The sequence below is a fragment of the Charadrius vociferus genome, unplaced genomic scaffold (genome assembly GCF_000708025.1).
Source record: "Charadrius vociferus isolate BGI_N301 unplaced genomic scaffold, ASM70802v2 scaffold161, whole genome shotgun sequence".
In the NCBI taxonomy this organism is placed as follows: Eukaryota; Metazoa; Chordata; class Aves; order Charadriiformes; family Charadriidae; genus Charadrius; species Charadrius vociferus.
In genome coordinates, this window is record NW_009646928.1 from 3,220,875 (window position 1) to 3,237,172 (window position 16,298).

At 39.2% G+C, this 16,298-nt stretch overlaps 1 protein-coding gene across 1 annotated transcript; it reads right to left on the reverse strand.

Moving 5' to 3' along the window:
* Nucleotides 1-808: 808 nt before the first annotated feature.
* GORASP2 (golgi reassembly stacking protein 2, 55kDa) lies at nucleotides 809-8,389 on the reverse strand. The gene is made up of 9 exons (XM_009894563.1): nucleotides 8,314-8,389; nucleotides 7,320-7,523; nucleotides 6,814-6,900; nucleotides 6,210-6,340; nucleotides 5,485-5,617; nucleotides 5,229-5,352; nucleotides 4,943-5,029; nucleotides 2,802-2,897; nucleotides 809-1,855 (listed from the first exon to the last, which is right to left on the reverse strand). The coding sequence occupies exons 2-9, from the start codon at nucleotides 7,461-7,463 to the stop codon at nucleotides 1,536-1,538; spliced, it is 1,122 nt and encodes a 373-aa protein (XP_009892865.1). The 5' UTR covers nucleotides 7,464-7,523; nucleotides 8,314-8,389; the 3' UTR covers nucleotides 809-1,535.
* Between the last annotated feature and the right edge of the window lie 7,909 nt (nucleotides 8,390-16,298).

Genomic DNA, 16,298 nt, shown 5'->3' on the forward strand with positions numbered 1-16,298 from the left:
GTCACTGGATTTACAAAGGTAAATCAAAAATACATTCTGAGAGACAGCGAGCAGAGGGATTTCATGCTCCAAGCAGCTGAGAAAAGAAACTGCTCACAATGTGAAAAACAGCATTTGGGGTCAGTCTTTGATACAGGCTTTTGACACAACAGGTGATGAGGAAATGTGCAGTAGCGGGGCAGAGGAAATAAATACTGAAGTGATAATGATGAGCCAGGACAACAGGTATTAGATAAGGCTTCCACTTGAACTAATTCTCTGAGACAGTATGATCAGCAGTTAGATGCAACTACTATTCCAAACAGTGATCAGGCACACTGCATTGCCAAAAGGGAATATGCAGCTGTTGAAACAGACTTTAGCTGCAGCCTGCTGATGACATGGCTAAAGTTCGCATATGCTTGTAGCAAACGTGTAAGTGAAATCCCAGTAGTATAGAGGGACTGGAGGAGTACAGAAGAATTTTCCACATCAACTGTACCTGATATCAGGAGCAAAGGCTATCGCCAGGAGTACAGTGCACACACCAGTTTATAATCTACAGTTAATCTACAATTTTCATCCTGAACATCAATTTAAAAAGCCAAGTATGAATCATATGCAGGCAGATTTTATGACTCATTGCTGCAACGGATCTAACTGCTAGTGCTGATCCTGCCTGCCATTAAGAAGTCTGGCATTCCCTCTTGGATCCATTTCCTCTGGAAGGGAGCCCTTTCACAGATCTGTGCTAGAGAGCTGAGCTAAAAACAGTTAACTAAGAGCTTAAGCATTAAACAAATGTGATATTTTGTCACACGAAGGGTAAAATTCCAGGAATTTATTGCTGTATGTATGCTTAATCCATTAATTTGTCTTACAGTAGTCATGAAGTGCCAAATTGTGTGCTACATTTAACATTTCCTGTATTCCCTTCCAAATGCCATTTTACAGTGGGCGTATGAAACAACGCAGCAGCAGTCACGAAACATGGCTTGAGCATCTCTCAAGAGCTTAAAACTAAAGACTGGTGTACAAGCTGAATAACGAGATGTCAGTTAACAGGTCACTCAGCAACTTTAATAAAAATACCTTTAGGTGGAAGTTTCGCAGTGTTAAAATTTACAACTCGGACTAAACATTCTCATCCCCACTGTAGTAACAAGATACTTGCAATGAACAAGAACTATGGTACATAAATGTCACACGCAAGAACCGCTTCATTTCTATCAGAAGCAAAAATTGCTAATTATAAGCAAGGGCAGGCCTAGCAGGCTAAGGCTGTCAGCCTATATTAAAAACATATACCTCCGAGTTTGGCAGTGGAATTCTAGTTACCACCTTGACTTTTTTTTTTTTGGTTACATACAAGTACTCTTCCTCCCCTCCCACCACACACACTTTATAAACCCCCTTTTATTTTTATTATACCTCCATATTATTTACAGGACTCCTAAAGATTAAGTACAAACTAGTATGAAATTAATGATAGCTTGCTCTTCAAATATGTATCCCATGGCTAAATAAATACCAAGCCAATCCAGAGTGATCTGGAGTTATGATTCAGAAGCTTGTGTATCTGTGACTCCAGATGTTTTCTCATTAACTGTGGAGGATTCACTTGATCTGTCAACAATAGTTGCCTTAGAAGTTGGGGTAGCGCTATCCAAGGTGAGTGTAGAGGTCTGTTCTACATTTACAGTAGTGCCAGGGTCGACGGAAAAGCTTCCGGCTTGAGTAATAGAGGGAAGCAAATCTGTAGGCACTGTAGATGCCTCTGTGACCAAAGGAAGCAGAGGAACACATTTGGGTGGCATTGACAGAGGTGTTATTCCCATTAGATTCAGAGGCGGTAAGGAGGGAAGGGATGGCAAACCTAAGGAGAAAAGAAAAAAAAAAAGGTAGTGAGCTGCTGCATATTACAGACAGATCTAGAGAGATTCTCTATTTGCTAAAAATTTTTACCCTCTGTAATGTACTGTTTACTCTTAGAGAAGAGGAAGCTTTCTCAACTTAGTGTGAGCATGATACATGTGCAGCACTGACTCAGTGGGCTAGTTTCAAGCCTGATACTTTTCAGATTTCAGGACTGAAGAATCAGAATAAACTCAAGTTTGCTTCTACCTCCCCAGACGACTAGGTATTTAATGCATTAATACCGATGATTAGATTTTTCTGGCCTTCACTGAAAGCGCCAAAACCAAGGAGTTAACAAGAACCTCGCTCAGAGTAGTTGTGGGTGCCCCATCCCTGGAGGTGTTCAAGGCCAGGCTGGATGGGGCTTTGAGCAACCTGGTGTAGATGGACGTGTCCCTGCCCATGGCAGGGAGGTTGAACTAAATGATCTTTAAGGTCCCGAAACCATTCTATGAACCTTATTCCATGTAAGCTTCCAATTTCTTTTTGCTTCCTCAACATGCACCTTCAGCAGTTTTGTTTTATTCAAAACCATAGATCTAGTATTAGTTCATACTTTTCACATACAGTCAGAGTGCTTCAATCTCATCTAGCATACAAGGAAACACCTTGTATTTTCTTCTACCTGTAAAACCATATACGTTCATTCTTGGCACAATCTCTTTTGAGATCATAAATCAGGTAATGTAAGATGAAACAACTAAATACAGACACAGCTTTAGCATTAGTTTATCTAAAGACATATTCCTTGTCTACCTAATCTGGGCACTCCTGTCAACTCCCACCTCAGGCAAACATTCAATTTGTCCTCTTCAGGACTCCACCAGATTGCTCTAAATGAAAGCATCAAGAATTGCCAAGGAGAGACCCGCTATTACGGAGTTTCAGTTTGCAGAAGCACATACCAGGCTGTATGATTTCTGGAACGATGTGTGGTGCAGGTAAATTAAGTTTGGACAGATCAGTCAGGTTGGGAAGCCCTGCTGGTAATGGCATCAGACCTAAGAGAAGAGTGGAAAAGTTACAGCTGAAAACTTGGGTTTTTTCTAATTGTTTCTGAGATCTTATTGATAATTTGAAGACATTTTATATTGCTTTACAACTTGATTATCATTTTTACATATAAGAATGCAAATTCACTTGAGTTTCAGCTTTTACGTGGCACAGTGAAAAAAGATAGCTATTGCAGGAAGTCTGGCCTAGCAAATACATAATCCCAACCTTTCGGGTGTTTCTGAGGAAAGCAGAATCTTATTTCAAGGAATTAGTAGGTTTGCATTACGAGTTCAGCTTTTAACAAAGTTAGTTATTTCACTGCATCACTGCACCAGAAGCCTTCCATGAGCACAGCAGAAGATAATAGGATGAAATACCTATTTCTGTTCTCTAATATTGATTATTATTAGTCTTTTCTACTCAGTTCATAACACAAAAATATATAGAAAAGGCAAGACAAAATAACTTTCAAAGTCAGGAAGGACTGTAAATAGAAGAGACACGTATGATGAACACAACACATGCTCTTGCATCATTGTATTTGCTATGGAACATCTTTGCTCCTGAATTTTCTGTCTCAGAAGAGCTACATTTCTGAGACAAGGGCTCTACTCCTTCTGTTTAGCTCACACAAGGTTAATTCTGAAATAAACTGTTGATATTACAGTAATAAGATGGAGAGGAGAAAAGTCTTAAAGCAAGGCCACTGTACACAGATTTTCATTAAAAACCAGTCATCTTTACCTACCTGTGGATTAACTAGCCACAAAGGCTGACAATCTGACTCAAAGAGCTTTCAGCTCAGCTACAAGCAATTTTGGTTTGAACTTTTTTTAAAATCTGAAAAAAGCTTAACTTCACACAAATTCACTCTAATTTTAAACCTCCTGTATATTTAATACTTACAGTTTCACTAGTATGGCCACGCAAATTGCACGAAATATTCTAACTACTTTCAAAAAAGTAACGATACTATTCAGAAAACAAAGTGAAAGGAAAATCCGTATTTGCAGATTTTGAAGAAGGGGTGGATAGAGGGCTGGGGAAGAACAGGACATTAACAGAAGCTGAACTTCTTAGTAGTTTGCTATTTTATCTAAGCAGTACAAGATTAAAGTTCTCTGCCCTTGTATGCACACACTTAGCTCTACTACACAGTTGTCCTACATTAGAGAGCATACCTCCAAGCATTACTTAAAACTTTTGGACACATCTTTATCTACTCATCTCATCACATACAAAACAAAATACAACTGTTTCAGTGTTTTGAAATGCATAATTGAGTCCTGTACCAGTGCACCAATCACATGGTAAAATCCTATACAATCCTCATCTCACCCACCATGAATAATTCTGGAATACTAGTGTTTGAAATGTTCATTATTAGCACGAAATAATGCATGCCACTTTGTAGACAGACTCTTACTTTTGCTAAACCAGTTTAAATTACTAAGCAATTCAGAAACACCAACCGCAACACACAGTTCTATATTGTTAACCCTGTATTTATACTAGGAAGAACGAACAAGCTAAGTGTTCAAAAGGAGTTTCCTAAAATGGATGTTTTGTGGGTGAAAGGGATGCAGAAATAAGCAGGATGTGCCTTCTCAGATCTTCTGTCACGATGTCCGAGTGCAAAGGACAAATGGTAAACTGTGAAGCTATTTGCAAAAGTATTTTGCAACATACAATTTATGAAGTATAGAAAGTAACAATATATCAACTCAAGAAGTATTGCAAATAGCAAAGCTAATACCTTCCTGAGAAATCCTGAATTCTGCATCTATTGTGCAGGGGGAGACTAAAAGGTAAATGATTGTAAACTTTGTTGCCAACTCATGCCTCTGTAGTACAGACACATTGTGTACATGCTCTAAAAAAAATTTCTTAATGTTGTACAGGTCGTATAGAGATCTTTAACTGGAAAAGTGTAATTTGTATGAAGTTATACCCTCCCACCCCGCAAAAAGCAGTGGAAAAGATGGCTCTCTTCCCTTGCTCCCTTAAGATTTTTGTTTCAGGAATGTTTTAAGAAATTTTACCTACTCACCTGGTAATGTAGTTGCTGGGTTAACTGGTGGCACAGAGGTAAGGGACTGACTGACTTGTGGTGGTAATAATGGAACTGTTGGAACACCTGGTAGAGCACACAGAAAAGCAACATTAATTTTAAGCATACGACACTTCAGTTCCCTTCCTCAAAGAGTACAAATACATAATTGCTTACAGTAGAATTTTATTCTCTTCTGCGTTCTATTAAATTGATATAAACATCTGTGAATGCAAAACAGTCAGAACACCCGTGCATTTCAGAAGTTAGCTACTTCCATACTAACCTGTACTGAGAACGTTACTGACAGTAGTTGAGGGTGAACTAATAGAAAGTCCTGCAAGACTCTGTTCAAGGCCTGCTGACACTGGGGGTAATGTGGCTGGGGGATTAACTGATGACAGCTGAACCTTATTGGGGAAAAAAAAAAAAAAAAAGAGTAACATCATTAGAGTTTGTTTCCACAAGAACCAATAGAAGTAGAAAAGCAATATAATATCACAATCCATTTTCACCAAGTCAACTCAGTGACTACAACTTACCTCTGTGAAGCCATCTTTGAGGGGACTGAGAGATGCACTAGGCAACTGTCCCGGGAGAGAAATTTTCTTTCCTTCTTCAAATGGGCGTGTAGGTATCCTATGCAAATATCCATACCCAATGCCACATCCTAGGCTTTTAAAATATGAACATTTAAAGTCAGTGAAGTGACTTTACAACTACAGCATCCATAGCAAGCAATGCACGACTGACTCAAGATACCAATGAATTTCAAGACAAGTTCTGTACAACTTTCCTCTCCCCACAAATGTTGCCTCATTTTCTATGGAGAAATAATCACTACAAGACAACTGAAAGGAAATTCTGTAGCTTTTAGCAATGAACATTTAGCACAAAATAACTGTCATTGTTATTTAAACCAAGCAGCTATATCAGGTATACAGCTTGGAATTCAACTCACAGTTATTTGCAGTCCTCTGTTCTGGTTCTTGTGCAATACTTTAAGATATCCTAATGACTATTTGAAGCCTAATGCAGAAAGCAACTGTTGTACTTTGTGCATTTTTGTGCTAGCTAATTTACTGTGTAAACAGCCCCCCCATTAGTAACTAAATCTGAATTTCAAGTAAATATATAATTTATTACAGCAGAAACACCTTGGATATAACACTCTTTTCCTGTCTGTATAGAAAACTTACACAAGCAGCTTTTAAGGTAGTGCTTTAAGAAAGTTGTCCCATCCCCTTGTAACATATTGTTTCCTTACCTGCCTTCTCCACCCCAGGCAGAATTTGGAGTAATCACCACTTCCCGACAATTATCTGTATCTGTGTTGTACACATAAAGTTTTAAAGGCTTTGCTTCATGTGTTTCAATAAGGGAAAAAAGATCTTCAGACTGTAAAAGGATAAAAGTGAATAAGGGCTTTCTTTTTCTTATTTTATCATATGACATTAGCATGATCATCTTCCCAGCCCTAACTTTCTGTAACAGAACCTGGTAATTGCCACATGTTGCAGCTGTTGCAGTGCTGCTGTTTTATACCAAGGCCAACTTTAATACCTGCTTTGCTAGTACAACTCAGAAGACACATAGCACAACTCAGATTTCCAATCTGCTATTTGAAATATTAATATTAGAGTACAAAAAAAGTTTCTATCTGACTTCATGAAGATATTTAAGAGCAGTTTTTATTTCCAGAATTGCATTTAAGCACAAAGAGGCACCATGCCAGAGCTCCTTCCTCATTGCATTAACTTACTTCCATCAGCACTGAACAGACAGAACTAGGGATGTTTCAAACCGCCCTGGTACAATTATTTTAGTTTAAAAATAAAAAAAAAATTAAAATCTTATTTTTATGTACTTACCTCATTCATGACGGTATCTGCTCCAATGATATAGTCACTATGAGGTCTAAGTCCAGCTAATGCAGCAGGAGAATTTGGTTCCACTTCCTAGTTTTAAGATGGAAAATTACAAAACACCGCATAACAGTCAGGGTGTAGAACAGTTAGATGTGCACTTCACAGAAGTTTTGAGTCAGACAGACAAAGTGGTCAAGTTTTCAACACAATTGGCAAAATAGTCACTGAACTAGTGAAACAGTTCAGGCTCGATGACAGCCTCTTTTGATACTGTTACAAGGAGCTCTGAGTATTACACAAACCCACCAATTTAAATACAAGATTTGATAATACAGTCACAGACAGAGTTCTAGTGCAAAAGTCTTTCCAAACCCAAAAATCAATGAAGAGAAAAGAGACCAAGTTGATCTCATGGCTTGTGTACCCCTTTGCAAGTTACTTTTCAGTAAAAAGATAAAAAGTTTAACAGTAAGCAACGGTAAGAGAAATACTTGGAAGTCTGTACGTACCAAAACATGCCATACATTTTCATTGGCCCCATCAAAGCTGCAGAAACGAATGCTCACGCCCAGCAGGCCCTGTCCACCCCACATGTTGCTGGGGGTCACTGACGTTTCTCTCAGTTCCAGTGTTTTGCTGCTGTACACTAACATTTTCACAGGTTTTTCAACATTTGCTTTCAACAGGTCCTTGAGAGTGTCATTGTCTTTATTCTGCAAGTGTTCAAACAAGGGTTTGGTTCAGTGTTTAACACAGCAAGCATCCAGGCCTACAGCACCACTTTTCCATTTCAAAGGTCCTATAAACACTGTGCATTATCAGAATATGTATCTACAGCTATTTTATAACGAGCTACCAGTCGCTTCACAATTCTAGAACACAACTCTGGTGAAAACCTGGGACTTCACAGTAACAAGTCGTGCTTTCTAAACATGAAGGCACTTTAATTAAACCTATGATACGATGCACCTTGCAGCTTTTCAGAGGCTTTCTTGAATCCAGCCATACTAGTGGAAGAGCTTACACGCAGCTGTTCTTTTCCACTGCTATGATGGTTTGTTGTCTCACTACAGCTCTGCTTAAAAACTTTCTCCCACAATTCCTGCCCAGCTAACAGCTTTGACAACAGCTCTTTCACTCAACCTGTTTTGACTGAAATGAGTTCCCAAGTTCTCACACAAGCGGTTTTACAGACAGAACTAGGGGGGCACTAACACAAGCAGCTAGTTGTGGATCAGTAAGTAGTAATAGCTTCTGCTGGCGTAGATGTCTGGAGAGAGCATGTCAGTCTGTCTGCATCCTCATTCTTCAGTTAAATTTTTGACAGAGTTATAACTACAGGGTGAAGGAAATTAATTTCTGATGCAATTAGGCTTTCTCATTTTAAACTAAGGAGAAATATTTTACATACATTTAAATAAAACAAATGCATTGGTTTACCTATAAAAATAAGATTCTCACCACAGTGTTTTTATTCAAAGTTATAAATAGCAACACACTTACCAATCTTGAACCGTTAATGGACACGATAAAATCAAAGAATGGCTCCAATCCAGCTCTATGCCCCGGTGAGTTTTCTTGTACCTAACAGTTAAACAAGAATTAAGCAACAGTGTACCAATGGTGATTCACAGACTAGAATTATATTCCTACTTGTGCAAACTGTAGTTATAGAAGCTACAGATGTTTATATGGTTTTTAAGTGTTCAAATATAATCTTTTGGACCAAAAAAATCCTTCCCTTAAAAAAAAAAAAAAAAAAGAGGGGGAAGAGAGAGAGAAACATTTAAAAAGGATCACTAATTTATTAATTACTGAGGAACGACACAACAGTAGCCACTCCTTGGGATGTGCACCGCTTTACAGCCACAGTAGATAAACTGTAGATATTCATTTCAATAAAGGATATTATGGTCAAAGGACAAGCTTGATGAATTCTGAAAAAGTTGGTTAAAAAGCAGTATCTTTCCACAGAGGCACCAACATTTGACCTTACTTTTTATCTTAGCTTACTAGAGGAAAAGGAGAGTCACATCTGTGTAAGCACAGGCTGATTAAACATCACCTGTTGACATTCTTGAGACAGAGGACATCTGTACAACCAAGGATTCATTAACATACCAACAAGCTGCAAGAAAAGGGACACGTGCAATTTTGCTGCCATGGCAGCTCAAATAATTCAACCACTCCGCTAGGACAAGGCCTAAGTATTGGGTACACATTGCTCGCAGAAGCTAAAAGTATGCTTTTAATTCCAAATGGAGTAACCGAGAGACATTTTGCCAGTGCTGTTGTTTCACTATTACATGTATTGTTGACAGACAAAAGTAACTCCAATATGGCTATCAGATTTTTCCTACAGCCTTTGTAGCAAAGAATATCTTTCTTTATTTGTAAGTTGATTCATTTTACCCACTGTTTTTTTTCTTTTATGTGCTACATTCATCTTCCAAAAGGATCTAAAAAGTGTTACCCCTTTACAATGTGGTTTCTTATATTACGTGTTATTCCATCTGACAGAACTGGTACAAATCTGCTAGTTTGTTCAATGCTGGTCTGATTCTGCAGGAATTTACTTTTCTTAATGACTCATCTAGAACAAAATATTCTAATATGGAAGAAAATGCTTGATTAATATTAAAACTGTCCTCTTAGCATCTATTTATCTCTGTGCAATACATTCTCAAAATCAGAGCTTGGAAAAAACTCAGATTACTTGTGCGTAGCTTTCTGTAACAGATGCCAGAAGCTTAGAACATTAGCATCACATAACCCAAACACTCATTACAGAAAAAATAATCCGGAATTGGTAGTTCCAGAGTCACATCACACACACTGATTGCTGTCCAAGATTTGTAAAGCAGAAAAAAAGTATGAAACCAACATTATCTCAAAGTAATAAAAACCACTGAGGCAGCAATAACATCCCCAAACCCCACATTTATCATTTCTAACTAGAACTTGAAGTGTTGTCTACAGGAGTGTCTGTTCAAGATGCCTGCATGCTCCTTGGAGATTATTTCCTACAACTGAGGGTACAGGTATTAACCGTACAGAACCACAGCTCTCAATCGCCGAAGTAACTTGCAGTCCTGCTGACAAGATCCAAACTACTGCCTCTGTGTCACTTAGTCTGTGGGTTCAAGATGCCTCTCATCAAGAATAACCAGAGATCAGATAGCAAGCTGTGCACCAGGCAATAGGATGAAAGTACAAGCTGAGCTCCACACAGCAGACCCTCTGAACACTAGCTGCATAGAAACTCCCAGGCAACATTGTAGATGTTGCTTTGACATTAGCGGATTGTCCCTAGACCTCATTTTTAACTTTAGATATTAAAACTTTCAATAATGTACAGCTACCTGAGAACAGCCTCCACAAACAGAAATTTCAGCTTATGAGAAAAGCCACAGAAAGGCAAAAATACACTATGTGAATTATTCTTCTCAAATGTACTAAGTTGGGTACTTGAGGCCTTCCTGCCAAAGAAAGGTTAAACGAACAATTTCATGAAAGAATAATTAAAGAAGTCTGGTTTCCTATGAACATGCTCCATAACTGCATTCTCAACTACAAGAGAAACTTCAAGCCTAAGTCATTCAAAACATCCTCTCTTCTGATGTGGTTTTTCTAGTAGCGAATGTAGGATGAGCTTCTGCTCTTTGTTGCTCTGCCCTCAGTTCAGGGAGGTGGCATGAAAATACTTTAATAGCCTCTCTCTGTCTCCTTCCACCACCTATTTCATGTGACATATAAGAACTTACATTTTGTGTTTTTAATGAGCCTGACATAAAGGCTTTATACCAAAATTCAGCAGATGGTTTCAGAAATTATTGGGAAAACAAGAATTTTAAAGACAGAACATGTCTTTCTAAACCTCATAATTAAAAATCAGTAAATGCAGCAAACTCGTATATTTATTCAGACAACACATCAGACTGTTAGGACTGGATATATGTCATGGCCTTGAAATTGCATACCTGACATGGTCCACTCTTTATTCAGAGATTTTCCTCCATTTCCAAATGAACTTCTTAACATTGCCCGCCTCAACACCCCCAAACAAAAACACTAAACCAACAAAGCCCCTACACCCTGCCACAATATCCCTCCCCCACAACCTCCAATAGATTACATCCTGAACACTGTGAACCAACGGTGACCAGTATTCAATAAAGTAATGTTCTAAACTGAGAAGGAGCACCTACAATAAATGAGAATTACATATGTTCAGCATCTATTAGTGTCAAGCTCACTGACACGTGGGATGTATATATCTGGTATTCTAAGTAAATTATTTATAGTCTGCCCAAACTGATGAAGGGACTGTGAGAGTTTCCAAGTTCTAAACGATTAGTTTGCAGAAGTGTCTTCAGATGTTGAACACCTTCTCCCAAATCCATCACAACCCTGAACATCTAAGTGGGCATGTAAAAACTACGAGGAAGCTGTATCTAAAAGAAATCAAGTTCTTACAGTTGCATCAATCATACATGCACCTCAGAGGCATGTAGCTGCATCCCTTCTGTCATCGCATTTCCTCATGCTGCCACGAACAGGTTCAGTCACAAAAAGTTTCCTATTTCCCTAGCTTGTTTGGGCCAAACGTCACTGACAGAAGAGCATTTTTATGCCCAGCAGTCCCAGAAACGCAGAACGGAAGTGCTGAGTTCATTCCACGTGAAAAGTCTCCTCCTTAAAGAAGCGACATCCTCAGCCCTGCACAACAATCACACCGACCCCACGCGGTTTTTATGTTGCACGACCTTATTTTCAGCCAGCTACCTACACAATTCAGCACCATCACACAGTGCCAAACGCACAACACTGCTCTCTGCTCAAAGCTCTGTGGCCATGGTTCTCTTCCAGGAACCACAGCAACAGAGGATAACCAGGGGCCTTCAGAAATACAAGGGCACAAAAACCTTCTTATTAATGATGGAAATGAAGATTCCATGTATACGCACATAAACTCTAGGCCTCCTGAGCAACCTGGCTTTGTGCAGCTTTGCTGTGTGCCCCAAGTAGGTATTCAGTAACTTGCCCTTGTAATCGAATAAGGACTGAGAAATAATCAAGTAATACCATATACAACAGATGCCACTGCAGGCAAGATACCATCCACGGCAGCTTGGGAAGCCTAATTCTCTCAAAGCCAGCTGTTATTTCAGACATATAAGTTACAGACATCTGTGGGCAAACGCCATGACTTTCTAACAGTAGAGAAAAACAGTGGAACAGACTACCCGGAGAAGCTGTGGAACTGCCACCACCAGAGCTTTTCAAAAGCAAGCGAAGAAAACCTGCACCAAGAATGCCGAATGTCAGAAGGCAGAAAAGGGCTGTATTTCAGCCTCATACAATGCTGCAGGACTTCAGTTTCTCACCGAGCTGACAGCACGCAGGCAGCAGAGCTGCTGAGCACATAGATTGCACACTAATTATTTCACTTTTAATTCCTTGTCAGAAATTAAACAGGGAAAAGGTTTTAAGGTCAAGAACTAATTTTAATCTGCATTATGTATTTACTAAAAAAAGAAGTGTTTTTAGTAAAGTTTCTCTCTGCTGAACAGCTTTCCCAACAGTATCACTCTATGCCTACACAGTATATATTATACATTACACATTACTATAAGGCTGCTCAGCAACACAATGGTCACAAATTTAAGCCCCGCGCAAGTAGTGCTACAGTAAATGGAAACAGACATGGAAACCCTGATTTTCAGAGGCAGATAAGGGCTCTCACCACTTTTGAAAGTCAGATAACTTCTACTGGTGTCAACTTAAACTTTCAGAAGCTTACAGCTTCAAGCACTAAATACACAACTATCAAGGAGCAGAAGCTTGGACCTCCTCCAAGAAATGCCTCCTAATATTTACCTTATTACCAACAAAATGCTGAAAGAAGTTTTTTTGTAGTTCTTCCACCCACTCTGTAATTCGTAATACAATTTCATTATGTATTGTGTGTAAGCAATTCCTGTTAGGTCTGACAGAATCTATTTTATTTCTGTCAGCTATTTTAACACATTACACCGTATAACTGTATTAAATTTTCTCATGAAACACTCAGTTTTTAAGAGAAAAAGCTTTATAAGCTTTTTGTAAGAAAATAGATTCCCTACATGTAGCACCAAATTTTATTTTAGCAAAGAGAATTTAACTCAAGCTTTTAAAATGTGAGCCTCCCTTAAAAAATAAGTCATCTCTTTGTTGTAGTAGAGATACAACCATGTTGCCATAAACTGAAGCACTCAAGTAAAAGTTAGAAATCTAAACTTCAGGCACTGCTGTTCAATATCTTTTAGGGAGAACAGTACGTAACACAGAAGCATACAAATCTCTTGCAGATAAAAATTCTTACATCATCTATGACTTGACAAGAAATTGTCAAGTCATTACAACAGCCTGGGCAAACTACAGCAGTTTCACACTGCTGAACAAGAAAGTTATTCAAAATTTTCCTTCCTTCTGTTTTGAAGAGCAGAAACAAATGCATACTGAGCAATACAGAGAGTCAGACAGTTGCTCTAATCAGCCACATAATTTATGTTAAAGGAAACTTATGGAGGAGAAAAACAACAGAGAAAATTCCTGGAGGTAAATAGCATTGCATGCTACCAGCCTGGGAGGTACTAGTTAAAAGAAAGATTTATGAGCACATTACATGAATCAGTAAATGGAAGTCTAACAGCAAAAGCACACACGATGAATAAAAATGTATTCCAGAGAATAGTTTCAAACAAATGACTGATTATAGGTCTACCTATGAAGAGAATAGGGCAACAAAACAGTATCTTTCTCTCCCTTTTTTAGAAAAAAAAAAAAAAGGGGGGGGGGGCTACATTTCAATGTCTAGAAACCCCAACAGTGCAACCTACAGCAACTTTTCCTGTCAAGTATGCATGTGATGAAATCGCTTTCCTTCGACAGCGCTTCAGTCCTGGAGTGTTCCTATTTCCTGCTACCGGGGCACTGATAATAAAGCTCACATTGAAAGTGGCATTGCACCGAATATTAGCAGGATCTGCCAAAAAAATTAAGTAATCTGCAAAAGTTACATCAGAAATTAGTGATGGTATTGTTCACTTTCTGTATATATTTCTGCTCCTGTTTGCATTGAACAGAGCAAGACACTTGCTATCAGTTTTGTATGGAGGCAGCAGTCTGAAAGTCTCACTGTAAGAATCAGTCTCAGTTTGCTCATCCCTCCAGCAACTTGTACTTGGTTCCTATGGTCATTCTGAACGACGTTAACTCATTTCTTTCATGGCCTTTTAACACATATTTTTCATTTATCTGCCCTTCCCCAACAAATTCTTCCAATAATTGAAAAGATTTTCTGAAATTTCTCTGGTTTTCCAACATCAAATGAAATCTTAAAGAACAACCACTATATACTATTTACATAAGTTTGGTGTTATCAAATAAATCTGACCTTATCTGAACTAGATCTGTAACACTGAAAAAATACTGCCGTTCTCCTTTTATCATTCTCACTTATCTGATTAAAATACTGAGCTTAGAAAGAAAGTCTAGTTGAGAATAAAATAGAAGTAATGGCAGCATTGCTCGACCCCAGGTCCTACCAAAGGTCAGTTCACGCAGACAGAGCATTTGTGCAGAGCTCGTCAAAGAGTGTGAGCTGAACACATCTGTCTTTAACAAACTTCCTACAGAATACCAACTGCAAAATTAAACTTGGAAAAACTACAGAGAAAAATTCTAGTCACTTGTATGGCACATGCATTTCAATACAAATGTTCCAAATTGTAACTGTGAAACTTCAGAATATGTCTTTACTCTGAATGTACATCCCCAACTACATATAAGCACAGGCCAAATTCCTGGTAGAGCAGGATCATGATGCAATTTAAAATGCCTGTCTACAGCAAAAAAAAAAAATAAAAAAAAATTGCTCATTATTGTGGTGCCTGAAGATATCAACAAGAAAAAGAGACATCAGTCTAAGACAACAGGCAGGTCCTTTCCTGCATTTAACGTAAATGTGGCTGTCCTCTCAGAGATCAACTTCTTTAATGTCCACCTACCAATTACATTTACAAAGACTGGCAATCAAACACTGCCACTTCAAGTCACGGCAAAAACATGACAACCAAAAGGTGCCTAAATGAAAACAAAAGGGGCCAGATTCAGGCAAGATTACAGGAAAAAATGAGTAGATTTCACTTCATAAAAGAGATGCGTCTCAATTTACTAACGTGCTTTAATCAAACAGCATGAACTGATGAATCTGACATAACTGATATTCTAACTGCAGAGTACTTACTGATTTTACAACCCTCAAAAGCAAAAAGCACGTGATATTTATGCCATAGTATGCAAAAAAAAAAAAGTCTGCCACTTTTACCAAACTGCAAAAGTGTTTTTTGTGGGGAAGAAGGAAGAGACAAGGTGGATTGTCATATAGTAGTAACATTGGATTGTTATATATTAGTAACATTAAAAGGGAGGTACAGAGACAACCATGACTTTAGCCTGTATGTAAATTTTAACAGATGAGTGTTTGGATTTGATCAGATCATCAATGTTTGCTTCTCAAAAGCATTATGCAGTGTTTTTAATACTTGAAAGATGATCTCTGTTCTTTTTTCACCATGGTATTCTACATATAGCTATATCTCACTGCTAGCAAGCTAGATCAAGTAAGGAAGTACTAATCCACATGAGTCGAGGTCTTGTGCTCTTTCACGTGCCTAAAACACAGGGCTAGTTCTAGACAAAGAGCTGGTCTAAGAAGGTCTGATGCCCACAAAAAAACAGCCCAGCATGGTGCTTATAGTGGGGGTCCTGATGCTCTAGCTACAGTGCCAAAAGCCCTATGGGGCAGGCAAGGCTATTCGTAACTCCGGCAAAGTTACTGTATCACCCCGTGTATCAGATTCAAGGACACAACCCAGGTACCATTCTGTTCATTGAACGTGAAACACACGTTCCAAACGGCTGCTCACAAGACCTTTAACACAGCCTACCAAAATGTTCTGTTGCACACAAATCCAAAATTTTGCAGCCACAGCGTGAACGAAAACTACGTAACTATGAAAAACAGTAACACTGCCTTCACACAGAGCCGGCAGCTCTGACACGTGTCACGTCTCTCATTTAAGTACCTTGATCTTAAGTACCCCGGGAACTACCGTCGAGGGGAGAAGCAGCTACAGTTCAGATCACGATGCAGCCATCAACATACAGCCCCACAGGGTCCGCGTTACCCAAGCCGGGAGCCTAAAGGGTCGCAGTCCTTAAACTGCGGTTTGAAGGCGTGCGAGCTATCGTGTGCCCACAGCATTCGACCGCGGGGCAGCAGCCCGTGCCCTCGAAGGCTGCCCAAAAAGCAGCAGCCCCTCCCACGCACCGGCTCTCCGCGGCCTGTTCACAGCCTGAAGCGCAGAGGCCGCAGCCTGACGGCGCAGGCCGGGCGGCCCAGCTCCCTCCTGCCGGGGAGAGGCGGCTCGGAGCCCGGCTGG

Bases quoted from the DNA above. Each gene is read 5' to 3' on its own strand.
- GORASP2 (XM_009894563.1), bottom strand. From the start codon at position 7,463: ATGTTAGTGTACAGCAGCAAAACACTGGAACTGAGAGAAACGTCAGTG. The intron at 6,341-6,813 runs GTAAGTACATAA...ATCCTTTTACAG, and splicing joins CAGATACCGTCATGAATGAG to TCTGAAGATCTTTTTTCCCT. The intron at 5,618-6,209 runs GTAAGGAAACAA...ATATTTTAAAAG, and splicing joins GCCTGGGGTGGAGAAGGCAG to CCTAGGATGTGGCATTGGGT.